The sequence below is a fragment of the Notamacropus eugenii genome, chromosome 7 (genome assembly GCF_028372415.1).
Source record: "Notamacropus eugenii isolate mMacEug1 chromosome 7, mMacEug1.pri_v2, whole genome shotgun sequence".
NCBI lineage: Eukaryota > Metazoa > Chordata > Mammalia > Diprotodontia > Macropodidae > Notamacropus > Notamacropus eugenii.
In genome coordinates, this window is record NC_092878.1 from 55,399,496 (window position 1) to 55,413,299 (window position 13,804).

Here is a 13,804-nt window from a genome sequence, read left to right on the forward strand (position 1 = left end):
TGTGATGAGGTCTCTCTATGCTTTAAGCATTTTTTCTCTGGGGAGTACATAATAGGGAATCTGTGTGAAAAAATGTTGTTGCATATTTTCTTCCAGTTGAGGAGGGAAACGAGAGGAGGGGGGGGAAAGCACAATTCAAGGAGAGGAAAGAAAGTTAGAGATGGCTGGGTGAGGAGTTTAATTACCCTGGCCATCTAAGACCCTGTCATACTGTTGCCCCCTGAGACTTTACCTTGAGCCTAGACTGTAGAGGACTTGACCAGAAGTCTGGTAAAGCAGAGGAAGGCAGTGGAGTTAGACTGAGGAAGCTGCCTGATCAAACTGCCAATCCAGAAACATATGGCTGAGATAAAATTGCCAGTAGAATCCTTGTGTATATGTGAGTGCCCATGTTTTTGTGAAGGAAAGAAAGGAAACTAGCAATGTTGTGCCTTTCTAGTTGAAAATAGGTAAGTCTTTAAGAATTACACATAAACAGCCCACTCTAATGCATTCTCTCTTCTCACTGAGGCTCAAGTCACTCTATTTTGTCCCAAATAATAAATATGTGCCTGAGGAAGATAGCATATAACTTCAGGTATGATTTAAAAAAAATTCCACTTTCAAAATAAATAAAATAGAAGGTATTTAAATTGCTAAAATATTTCTGAATCTATTAAATAACAGTTCTTATACAGGTTAACTGTGGATTATTTAAGCAAATAAGTTCAAAATCTACTTAGGGCAGGCATTCTTAACCTTTCTGTTTCAAGGACTTGGGTAGTGATCTGGTAGAATCCTGGTCCCCTTTCTCAGTATAATGTTTTTAAATGCACAAAATGAAATACATATGATTATGAAGGAAACAAACCATATTGAAATAAAGTTAACAAAATATTTAAAAGAAAAGAAAGCAACTTCATGGACCCCAGGTTAAGAACTCCTGACTGGGGTCATGAGCTTTTCTAATTGTTGAAGAGAATGGATTTTGCCTCTCTTCCAATTAACTGCCCACTTTTTCATTGAATTCCACACCTGTGAAATGGCCCACTATACTTGGATAGAATTCCAAATAAATTTTATGATCCATGAGGAACTGTGTCATTTTTCATCTTTGCATCTTGAGCATGTAACACTCATAGTAAATGCCTGAATAAATGCTGTCGATTCATCTTAGTATCCTAAAGAACTGGAACAGTGTCTTGTCCACTGTAGGCGGTCAATAACTATTGATGACAACGATGTCCCAGAAGAGGTTTTGTATGAATGGCCACTATGTTCACCAGTGGATCTCCCATTGTTTATGAGGAGTGTATGTGTTCTCAGTGTTTCCATTCACTATACTATCCACTTATATAACCAAGCTAGATCATCTAGTAGTAAAGTTAAATAGAATTAACAATGATAAGCAATAGAAGTTCATATCTCTGTCATTTACACAAGTCATTTAACTTCTTTAGGTCTTGATTTCTTCATCTGTAAGATGACAAAGTGTTTAAGGTCATGTCTAGCTCTTTGGGTTGGATTCTGTGATCCTTCAGACTCACTTTTACGTCAATTGAAGCAGAAGCATATTAGAGCCAGCTGATACTTTGACAAACAATTGTTAAATGATCAGTGCGAGCCCTTACAACTCAGAAATCAGCAAATACTACAAATCAGGACTTGATTTCATGTTCTGTCTAGACATAAGAAAGTGATGGAGAAAATATTAATAATGTTAATAATGTTAACAATGTCCATAAATATTAATGATGCAAATTAAACTTTAAAGTGTCATGCACACTTCTTTTTCCTTAGAAGACTGGTAGTTAAACATTTACCAGCACACAGTAAACAGGTTTTGCCAACACAATAGACGTCTATGTCAATTTTCACTGAATATTCTGCCGTGTAAGCAGGTCAGATTTTTGTGAAAAGCAATCCCTGTAGCTTCTATCTCTTGGACTAATCATCTTTTTTATCTTTTCTCATAGTTTTTCCTTCCTTCTTATCTCTTTAAAACCTGACTAAAAGTATGTCTTTTCTACCTGACCCTTTCCTTAAGTTTTCCTTCATCATTTACTTGCATGACACTCAGTGTATGTAACAAACGCTGATTTGCAGGTCATTGTGGTGGGTACCACTGGAAAGGCTTTTGAGGAGCACAGTCTTCTGGATCTTAAAGAACAACAAAAAAAGGAACTAGTTTGCACAATCTATTTCTCATGTTTTTTTACTCTACATAAGACAGAACCTGTTATCTTACTGAATTTGAGACTATTTCCTTTTTATTTTGCTTTCTCAGCATTTCATAATTTGGCTGACTGTGCCACACCTATTTCTAATAATAGCATCCAGCATTTATATAGCATTTTAAGGTTTGCAAAGTACTTCACAAATCTTATCTCTTTTGATCCTCATAACTCTGGGAGGCATATGCTATCATTATCCCCATTATATAGATAAGGAAACAGGTGGAGAGAGGATAAGTGACTTACACACAGTGTAAATAGGATTAAAACTCAGGTCTTCCTGACTCCAAGTGCAGTCCTCTTTCCACTAGCTATCTAGGTTTTAAGGGTTTGACATAATAAATACAGTAGAGAAAAGCTGTAAGGAGGTCAGAGGCTTGTGCCTGGACTTTTGGGGAATTCTCAGTGAATAAAGTTTTGGAGAGATACCTAGAAAAGACACGTTTTAATGTGACTATCTCCCTAAAAAGATGCTAGAGGTGATCACCTATACTCCACACTTTTTGGATGCTGTGACCATTTTCTCCTTAGGCTTATAGTCTAGGAAATGCGGAAGATAAAAGTGGAGAAGAGTTGGGTGTATCCTAGTTTTAGAGCTAAGATGACTTAATCAAACCTCAGTATCATGATTTAGCAATGATAATTATAAAATAAAATAGTCTAGAATTTTCTGACAAACTCATCAAACAAAAAAAGTAGACTTTACATGTTTTTTAAAATGCCTATGAAGAAGCAGAGACTCATCTATCCTCTGTACGTTACAAATGCCCAAACCAACAAATCCTGAAATTGAAGACCATTAGTTAAGTTGGACTTGTCTCTCTCTATTGCATAGAACAGATGACCAGACTCATACAATTCACTTTGCAAGTCATGGCATCATGTTCCTGATGTCAAGGTCCTCTTCAATAATAAAGGACAAATCACATACAATACAAGGCCAGATGACACTTGGAATCAGAAGACACAAAAATTTAGGAGGTAAGAACTTAAAGGACTATATATATTAAAATAGGTCAAGAAAAATTATTTTGTGATAAACAATAAAACTCCATTAAAATGATGATGTCAAGGCAAATTCATGCTACATACAGGGTTTTTTTTTTTTTTGTATTAGTATAGATTTACTCTGTGCTACATGATCTGACACCATGAATGACTGAATTTGTAGCGTATATAAGGGCGAGATTTTATTTTCATTATGGGCATGAAGAATTTTTCCCCCTTAAAACTGATTGTTTGGAAATGTAAACCTGTACTTAGAATCATTTATTTAGAGCTAGAAGGGGCCTGGAAGGTCATCTAATCTAACCCTCTTTTTACAACTGAGAAAACTGAGGCACAAAGGAATTAGGTGACTTGTCCAAGATCATACAAGTAAGAAGTGACAGTGAGAATTTGAACCCAGATTCTCTGAGTCTAGAACCAGTGCTCTTTCCACCATACCAGGCTACTCTCAATGAATTAGACTTATTTTTCATTACCTTTATTTTTGATGAATAAAAAATGAGATCTATTATGAATTTGCTTTTCTAGGACTGAGTATTGTACAAAATCATTTTTATTTTGTAAGCAACAAAGGTGATACCTGCCTTCATGATTCATTCCTGTCATCCAGCACATAAGTTCACCTCTCACCCACCTCACCCCCCACATACACTCACAAACTCTAAAAAGAAATGATTTTTTTTTCCAACGTAGTGTTCTGGATTAGTCATTTCTGAGATATGATTCCTTCATAAGATTCATTGTAGACAATGCTACTTCCCAACATTACCTCTCAGACAGAACAGTTGTATCTCTGCTAGTATATAAAATATCCTTTATATATAGTACATAGTAGTAGTATAGTAGTATGCTGTCTGAAATATTTAGTACATAAAACAAAATCTTTAAGCAGACAGAAAGGGAAATGCCCTTGCAACACATTTAATTTCTATCTTTGGTGTTAAGATAATTTTTCTAGATAAATTGTTTTTGATTCTGGAGTGTTAGAAAGTCTGGAGATATGTCACCATTTCTCCATATATTTATTTAACACAGTGTTCCAACAGAGAGCTTCAATTTGGAAGACAGAGGCAGAAGACCAGGACTGCGATCCTAACACATAATCAGATCGGAGCTAAGAGCCTGAAAGTCTCATACTCCTGAGTCCTAGTTAGAAACTGCACAAAGATAAGGAAATGAATCGTGTTTCTAGTGTTCTCCAGTGTGGCCACTATAGTAAGGGCCTGCAGAGATCCTATTATTCAACACACATGCACCAACACACATGCACAAACACACATACAACACACACACACACACACACAACACCCCAAACTTTCATTTAACAGAGTTTGCCTTTCTATGAATTTTAGATTTCTCTAGACTGGATCCTGCAAGTTAATAGTTTCTCTCTCAAAAAAGCTATGGGATTTAAAAAAACAATGAACATTATCAAACCCATAAAATGTAAAATGAAAATGCTAAGCTCCATTGTAACCTTAAGGTTTTTCTTTTTTAAAGTGGTCACAGTTGTGAAGAAGCCTTAAATAAAATTTCATGCTCAAAATGAAACAGTAGTTTGCCAAGGAAGATTAGTTAATTCAGCTGCATTGCTTTAGACTTTAGATTGCATGCTAGATAGGGACTGAATTTGAATCATGCTCCTACTTGGGTACATTGGAAAGTTTTTCAGATAAATCCTTGGAATTCATCTCACTCTTGAAGAGTTTTCTTAATCTTTTTCATTCTAGTTGTTTTACTTATGTGGATAGACAGAAAGAAACACTCCTCCAGGGCCTATAGGGCAATTTAAACATAAAATAACACAATGGATTGATTTAATCAACTGCTTTCGTGGCAGCCTCACTTTGGGGGAAATAAACAACCATTCATAAACATCACCTAGATTTACTGCTTCAATCGGAAGATTTCATAACCGATTCTGGCCTCTGCAGTGAAAGACCTACCAAAGTCTTAACAATGAAACACTTCTGGGTTTTGTTGTAAGTGTTGTTGTCATTAAAAGGCTTACAGATTCCGCTAGTGGAGAGCTTGAAGTGGGAACAAAGGAAGGACACAAGAAACCCCAGCAGGGAAGCAATTCGTTTCTGATTCTGCAACCAAGAGGTAAACTTTCCTAAGGAAAAGTGATTTTGGTGCCTTCACACTCTCTCTCTCTCTCTCTGTCTCTCTGTCTCTGTCTCTGTCTGTCTCTCTGTTTCTCTGTCTCTGTCTCTCTCTCTGTCTTTGTCTCTGTCTCTCTCTGTCTCTTTCTCTCTCTCTGTCTCTCTCTCTCTCTCTCTCTGTCTCTCTGTCTCTGTCTCTGTCTCTCTCTCTCTCTCTCTCTCTCTCTCTCTCTCTCTCTCTCTCTCTCTCTCTCTCTCTCTCTCTCTCTCTCCCCACCCCCACCCCCCAATCCAGTTAAGGTACCTATGCTTTCTTTAAGTCTCCATGACCGAGTTAGATGAGTTAAGGTGAGTTATATCTGGAAAGCCCATTCCTAGATAATGCAGAAAGGAGGACACAGATAGCATTTTGATTTTCCCTTAACATCAACGCATTAAGGAAGTAGCCTAGCACAGAAGAGAGAGGTCAGACTCGGGAGTCAGATAATACCTGAGTTCATACAATGTGACCTTGGGCAAAGCCCCTAACTTTTCAGCGCATTAGGCGACTCTCTAAAACCAACGAATTGCCGATCTGCACCATTGGAGTGGTTTTTCGCGACTGGAAGATCCCCACTCTTGAAATCACAAGTTCCAGTTAAACAAGGGGATGGGTTGGGGAGATTAGTTTCAACATTGGTTTGTATTAACCCCTAGGCAACTGAACTTTCTACGGGGTTGTTTGTAAAGGTTTGACCAGATCGGGCCTGCCCAGAAGACGAGTTCCTGAGACGATTTGGGACTGCAAAAGTGCCCGGAGCTCCAGGTTTTCTGGTGAAACAGAATCTTTCCCCCCAGATTTCCTGTCACCGCTTCTTATCTAGAGCATGAGCGGCGACTACCCCTTTGAGTGACAGTCTAGGGGGAAAGGGAACAGGGAAGACGGGGTTTGGGATGCGCATCTACAACTTTTAACAGTACCTTCCAATATGTACACGAGTAAGACCGAGCATTTCAGTGGGAGAGGGAGAAAATGTCATCTAGGGCTGGACTAAGTGTGGGGCTAAGTGGAGATCCTGGAATCTCCAACTTTGTGCACCTCTAGGGGCTCCTGGCTCACTTTGGTTTAAAAGCGCACACACGTTCCCCTGAGCCAGTCGCCTTTTACCTGGTGCGCAAAGGCACAGGTGAAAGGTTCTCTCACTGCGCCTACTACATTCGCACGACCTTTCGGTTTTTCCTTCTCCCAGCTCTCCAACTTTGCTCAACCAGTAAGAGATAGGAGACTGGCGCCAACGGACACACATACCACACACATACACACACACACACACACACACACACACACACACACTACATCACGCATACACTGTAGCACGCACAAAAACACACGCACAAGCACACCTGAGAAGCTCACATTCTCCTTCCCCTCTTTCTTTCACCCACCATCACTGCCGCCACCGCCTCACTATCGAGTCCTCTGACTCAATCCCTTCTGTGCCCAGATCGGAAAGGATGATCACCCAGACTGAACCCCAAGTCTCAAGTCTTCCCCAATAAGGCGCTGCTTCCCAGCGCCTTTTCCTAACGGATGGGGTGTCTTCCCTCCTTTTAGGGGAACAAGAGACGGTCTGAGAAAGTGGAAAACCAGTAAGGTGTAGGAAAGCGGAACAGGCGCTTCCTCGACAGGCTTGACCTCCACGGGTTTCCACTGCAGAGAAGGAACCTGCAGCTCGGGACAGTTCCTTCTCTGGAGCTCACAGTCCTTCTCGGGATCGTGGCTGTCAGCAGACAGCTCTGCCCGAGGAGAGCAAGGAAGGAGGATCCCAGCATGGATTGGGGGCTGTGGGGTGCGCTGATGGAAGGGCTCGAGATTCACTAGAGGAAAGCTCTCCTTGTGGGGTCTGCGTCCAAGCAGGACCTGGAACTGGCATCTGTCGGGTTAAACTCACCTGTTCCGAAGCGTCCTTTTATTTTCTCTTCTCTTTGTGACCTGGGGGTTTTGTAAGTCTTCCTGAGTCGCTGGGACTGCCCCAGGGGCTGATTCCGCGCCCCCCGACCCCCCCTGGGGCGGCACACCCGGCTAGCTTGGGAGCTGCGACTGTGTCTGCGCGGCTGGATTGGCCCCCGAGTCCATGGAGGGCGCGCCGAGTGCCTCAGCATCTCGGCGTCTCCCATTTAAATGTCCGCCGGCTGCACGCCGCGCTCCTGGGCCTCGCCACATCATTGGCCAGGCGCCGCCCGGCCCGGCCCGCTATTCCGCCCCCTTTTCCCGTTACTGAGTCCCCCTCCTTTCTTCTCTCCCCATACAGCCCCCCTCCCCGGCTCCCAGCGGGGACCCCTACCAGACTGAACCCGCCTCCTTTTCTCCTCCCTCCCCAAAGCCCCCTCCCTCTACCTGGGCCAGCGGGGAGAGGTCACCCCAGGGGACCGCTCCTGGAATGCACAGCAAATCACATTTTCCGCTCCCGTTAGAAGGGGAAGATCGGTAGGAAATCCCCCAGCCTTCCCACCCCCCTCATTTTCTCCTCCCCTGGCCCCAGAGCTTTGCCTTTCTCTCCTTCTGAGGTTTCTTTCATTGCCCTGTGGCTCCCTACATCCCTGTCGCTCGCGATCTCATGATAGAGGAAATCGGTGTCACGACAGAGGATGCGGTCATTTTCGTCCAACTTAAGATCGATCAGAGAAAGCGGGACCCTGAGGGCTCGGGGATCCCAGGGGGTTGATTCTAGGCCCCCAGATTTGAAATGGACCTCAAAGACCCTCTTAGGCACCAACAACTCAAGTACCACGGACCTCTGAGCACTTAATCAACCTATCAACATTTCTTCTTCCATCCCCGAACTCTCCTTTCCAGGGTTTCTTTTAAATGCAGACTAGCTTTTTAAATGCAGACTAGGCTACAGATGTTTTGCGGTATCCTTCTGAAGTAAGGGAAAGTCGAGGAAAAAAAACCTGAAGAGACAAAACTTAGTTGACCCCACAGAGGAAAATATTTACTTATGGAGAATCAGGTAACTGAAGCAATCGGAGATAATTAAATCTCGAAAATCTAACTCGAGAAAAGTTAGATGCAGAAATACAATATTTAAAGAGTCTGTTAGGCTTTGGATGTATATGCTCACCCATATTATGATTATTCATCCAATTAATATATGAGACATGTCTAGGTACCCGAATATTGTGTTTGTGTGTGTGTGTGTGTTTGTTTAAATAGGAGTAAGGACTTTTCACATTTGCCTTCTTTGGCCATACCATTCTCATGTCATACAGAAGAAAAAAAAATGCATCCATTTAGTCGGCTTAAAAAAAAAAGACTGTGGAAATTGTTTTGTGTGTATCTTCCATGACCCATAGGGGAAAACTGGCCAGTTTTCTTCATTTGCAATCAGCCTTGCCTGGATGTAGAAAACATTAAAAGTTATGCAAAATAACGTTTTCCAAGAAGCAAATCTGAATGTTAGCTTCATTTGTGACCATGAAATCTACTGAGAGAGAGAGAGAGAGAGAGAGAGAGAGAGAGAGGGAGAGAGAGAGAGAGAGAGAGAGAGAGAGAGAGAGAGAGAGAGAGAGAGTTTAAGAGCCAGTTTTCATGACATACAAAATCAGAAAAAGACAGTTTCCTTTTGGAAAATGAACTTGCTACTGATCTAAAGTCAGAGACAAAGATCCTAATGGTTTTAAATGACCTTACATGTATTTTCCAAATTCATTTCTTGGAATGAACAACTTCCACAAACATATGGACTATAACATCTGAATGGGTGCCTTATGTCAAACCACTTTAAAATCCAATAGCCATCTGAAGAGAGTGGTTAAAATAGACATACATGTAAAATATTAGGGTGTGACTATCTGACCAAGAATTACATTAGACAAAGCCTAAACTGGACTGTCCTGATTTAAATTTGTGGAGCCAAATTCTGTCACTGAATAAACTACTCTTCAGTGTTTCAGATGCCTAATCTCACTGGTGCCAGTGTTGTCTCCAACTGACAAAGATTATTATCCCTCACATTTTAATCTTTGTGATTTTTGTGTCTGGAAAAATCTATTATCTGGTGATCAGTCTTCCCTACCACCTTTGAGCATAATGCTCTTTATTCTCTTCTTTAAATGCATCCTATAAATATTGTGCACTTTGCTAGGACTAAAGAACTAGTTTATTACATCATGAGGTCTATAGTGGTGAGCTTCTCAGTATTTAGCTAGGTTAGTGTTACTCAAAAGTTGTTCTGCCCATGAAAGGCCCATTCTAGGATCCTTTCCAGCTCAGTAGAGACCTCCATAGTTTGTACTCAGTTCTCAATGGCTATAAATTAGGAACAAAGTGGACATGTTATGGCAATTCATTAACAGTAAGACTATGCCTAATTCCAGTGTCATTTTAAAATATTTTGATGCCTTTGTGTGTATGTGCATATGTGTGTGTGTGTGTGTGTGTGAGACAGACAGACAGAGACAGAGAGACTTTTCACAGAAGGGAAGGAAGGGAGGGAAGGAGAAAGGGAGGAAGATTTCATTTTTAGAGACTAGTAAACTTTTTAAGAATTTACTCTTTTTTATTCAATAATCAAACTAAGTAAATTGTGGAGCTCAGTAATGATAATAAGTGAGAACATTTATTCCCTTGAATTCAGCAAATATTTATCAAGTGCCTACTATGTGCAAGGCACTATGCTAAGTAATAGGTATAAAAAGACAAAAATGAAACAGACCCTGCCTTCAAAGAACTTATATTCTAATGTGGGGAGGAGTTTGCAACATGTATGTAGAGAAGTAAACAAAAAAAATTAGGCAAAGAAATATAAACTAATTCCAAGGGGGAAAGACTGCTAATATCTAGGGGACTTGGCAATAATATACAAAACTTCCATATGCATTGTTGCTCTAGCATCTTCCTCATGCGGTAAGGAAAACTATTTGGATAGTCATCAGTTTCATTTGTTTGCATGGTGAAGCAATAGAGGAAAGGACTTGGATTTGCTGAAACTGACTGAAGAAGTAGATTCTCACATGCAGTGGTCTATTGTAATGATGTGAAGGGCCATTAAAAACCTCTAAGGTTGTTGTCTTTGACTTTAGATTAGCAGGCTTCAGAGTCAGGAAGCTCCAGGTTCAACTCCTGCCTCTGGTACTAGTATATGACACTCCACAAGTAATAACCTCTCGGAGGTCCCCCACACCCGCAGTTTTCTAGGGTTTTAAATTTCTGAACAACTATCATTCTGGTTGGGTAGAGTGAGTTTCCTAACCAGATGAATGAAACCACCCCCACCCCCCAAATGTGTTTATAGTGCAAGCTATCTATGAATTCTGATATGGGTGGAAGATCCAATTGAATATGAGTTCTTCCAGGACAGGGATTGTTTTTCATTTTTGCATTTGTATCTATCCCTAGCCTAACCATAACTTGCTTGTAGTGGAAGCTTAATAAATGCTTGTGGAGTGGAGCTGAATTGAACTGAAGCATAGGAAACTAAACCAAAGTTGCTGGGGGTGAGGGTGGGAGTAGAATGGAAAGGTCAAACCAGTTTCTATTTTTAGTAGGTATAGAGTAGGGAGACAAGTGTACTAAGTGGGTTTGTACAAGGATAAAACGTTTCTTAACAACAACCACTTCACCATAACATTTTTTTTTTCAAAATCATTGTTGGGCTACTACATAGATATTGTAGGCAGCTAGGTGACAGAGGATAGAGCCCTGGTCTCAGTCAGGAGGACTTGAGTTCAAATCTGCCTCAGATGCTTACTAGCTACGTGACCCTGAATAAGTCATTTAACCTTGTTTGCCTCAGTTACTCATCTGTAAACTGAACTAGAGAAGGAAATGGCAAATCACTCCAGTATCTCTGCCAAGAAAACCTCAAATGGAGTCACAGAGAGTCAGACACATGACTAAAATGACTCAACAACAATGAGTAGATATACATTGAAAACAGGATACATAAATCCTCATCTGAGTTTGACTACTAATTTGTTATCCTGATTGTATTTCCACAATACTTGAATTGTTTCTTTCTAGCTGCTTGCAATATTTTCTCTTTCACCTGGGAGTTCTGGAATTTGGCCACAATGTTCCTAGGAGTTTCTCTTTTTGGATCTCTTTCAGGCGGTGTTCTGTGGATTCCTTGAATATTTATTTTGCCCTCTGGTTCTAGAATCTCAGGGCAGTTTTCATTGATAATTTCATGAAAGATGATGTCTAGGCTCTTTTTCTGATCATGGCTTTCAGGTAGGCCCACAATTTTTAAATTGTCTCTCCTGGCTCTATTTTCCAGGTCAGTTGTTTTTCCAATGAGATATTTCACATTATCTTCCATTTTTTCATTCTTTTGGTTTTGTTTTGTGATTTCTTGGTTTCTCATAAAGTCATTAGCCTCCATCTGTTGCATTCTAATTTTGAAAGAACTATTTTCTTCAGTGAGCTTTTGAATCTCCTTTTCCATTTGGCTAATTCTGCTTTTGAAAGCATTCTTCTCCTCATTGGCTTTTTGAACCTCTTTTGCCAATTGAGTTAGGCTAGTTTTCAAGGTGTTATTTTCTTCAACATTTTTTTGGGTCTCCTTTAGCAGGGAGCTGATTTGCTGTTCATGCTTTGACTTCATGTCTCTCATTTCTCTTCCCAGCTTTTCCTCCACCTCTCTAACTTGATTTTCAAAATTCTTTTTGAGCTCTTCCATGGCCTGTGCCCATTGGGTGGGCTGGGACACAGAAGCCTTGATTTCTGTGTCTTTGCCTGATGGTAAGCATTGCTCTTCCTCATCAGAAAGGAAGGGAGGAAATGCCTGTTCACCAAGAAAGTAACCTTCTATAGTCTTATTTCTTTTCCCTTTTCTGGGCATTTTCCCACCCAGTGACTTGACCTCTGAATATTTTCCTCACACCCACCTCACCTCCTGATCCTCCCAGCCAGTGTTTGGGGTCTGAGATTCAAATGCTGCTTCCAGCCTCAGGGCTTTGGGTGGGGGCAGGGCTGCTATTCAGTGTGAGATTAAATTCAGATGCTCAGGTGAGGGCAGGGCTGCCTCTCAGGCTCAGTTCCCTCAGGGAGTTTATGCACAGACCTTCAACAATGGATCCAGGCTCCTGCCTGCTTGGAGAGCCCTGGTCTGCCGCTGCCCCTCAGCTTCTGTCTCCCGAGGGGGCCCGAGCCATGGGGGCACCCCACTCCCCCCTCGACTCACCAAAGGGTCTCTCTCACAGACCCCCGTCACCTGTGGGTGGAGGTACTTGTGCGGCCGCTGGAGATCCCGTCCCTGAAGCCTGCTCGGATCTGTTCCTCTCGGTGCCACGGCCACGGCAGGGCTGTACTCAGCTCCCAGTCCCGGCGCCCAGTCCGCAGCACGAAGGACCTTTTACGAGAGGTTTGCAGGTCTCTCCGGAACAGAAATCTCCCTCGCTCCAATGTTCTGTGGCCTCTGGGTGCAGAATTCGCCGTGAGTTACTTCTTTGTAGTTGTTCTATGGGTTGTGGGTTCGGAGCTATGTGTATGTGCGTCTTTCTACTACGCCATCTTGCTGATAACCTTGACTACTAATTTGAAAGTACATTTGCAACTGATCACCAAGAGGCGTGTTAGTTTGCTCTTGCTGGGCTTCTACCGTTTGGTTTGAGAATTGAATTACCTAGTAATGTCTATAGATCAGGTGTAAGAAGACCTTGAAATTTTTGTAGACATGGTGAACTGGAATACATCATTCCACTAATTTCTCTACCTAAAAGATGCCATCTGGAAGACATTGTTTATAAAGTATACCACACCTCTCAGCTTCAGTTTCCTCATCTATAAAATAAGAAATAATGGGTTGAAAAAGATGGTCTCTAAGGTCCCTGACTCTAAACCTGTGATTCTGTAATATCTCTCTCTCTCTCTCTCTCTCTCTCTCTCTCTCTCTCTCTCTCTCTCTCTCTCTCTCTCTCTCTCTCTTTCTCCTCCTCCTCCCCCCCTTTCCACTCTCCCTCTGATGAGATCTTCAAATAGTATAGTCCTTCAGAGTTTCACAGTACCATATTCATTCAAAAATGACTAATAATACTTGCTATCTTTAATGCTTTAAAGTTTACAAAATGTTCCATTACAAAATTCCTTGATGTCATCATAATTAGCTATCATTCCATCTCCCCCTGAGCCTCATTTCTCCTAAACCTATTCTTTATCCTCAAGAGAACCTCTAGCCTCTCTACCCCTCCCTGTTCTCCCAGGCTCCATTCTGGCTTTGCTTTCCTCCTTTCCAAATATTGATTCTACAGATAACCAATTCAAATCCCTATTGTCCCTTCCTGTCAATTCCCTGCCCTCTGATCTATTGCACTCATACCTAAGCAAACTGTAACCTCAGATTACCCTTACCACCCGAGTCCACTCCTACTCAAGGACCACTGAAGGATGTTGGTGGAAGTCAAGAAACCACATTGTTTGAATCTGTTACAACTTTACATAATTTAATCTCAACTGGGATTTCACTATATCAATATTATTCCTTTACACATCCTTAA

The 13,804-nt window shown here is 41.4% G+C and overlaps 1 protein-coding gene across 9 annotated transcripts in view; it reads right to left on the bottom strand.

The window, feature by feature from the left end:
* Positions 1-7,483, bottom strand: part of LOC140514441 (TP53-binding protein 1-like) — a 130,822-nt gene extending 123,339 nt beyond the window's left edge. For 8 of the 9 annotated variants that reach the window (XR_011970624.1, XR_011970625.1, XR_011970626.1 and 5 more), the window contains exon 1: positions 7,258-7,483. Coding sequence is in view for 4 of the 9 variants with exons in the window: in XM_072624804.1 (XP_072480905.1) it covers positions 7,258-7,483 (226 nt within the window). In the remaining 5 variants the exon portion in view is untranslated. The remainder of the gene's footprint in view (positions 1-7,257) is intronic. The other variant, XM_072624806.1, reaches the window with a different exon arrangement.
* Positions 7,484-13,804: the final 6,321 nt, after the last annotated feature.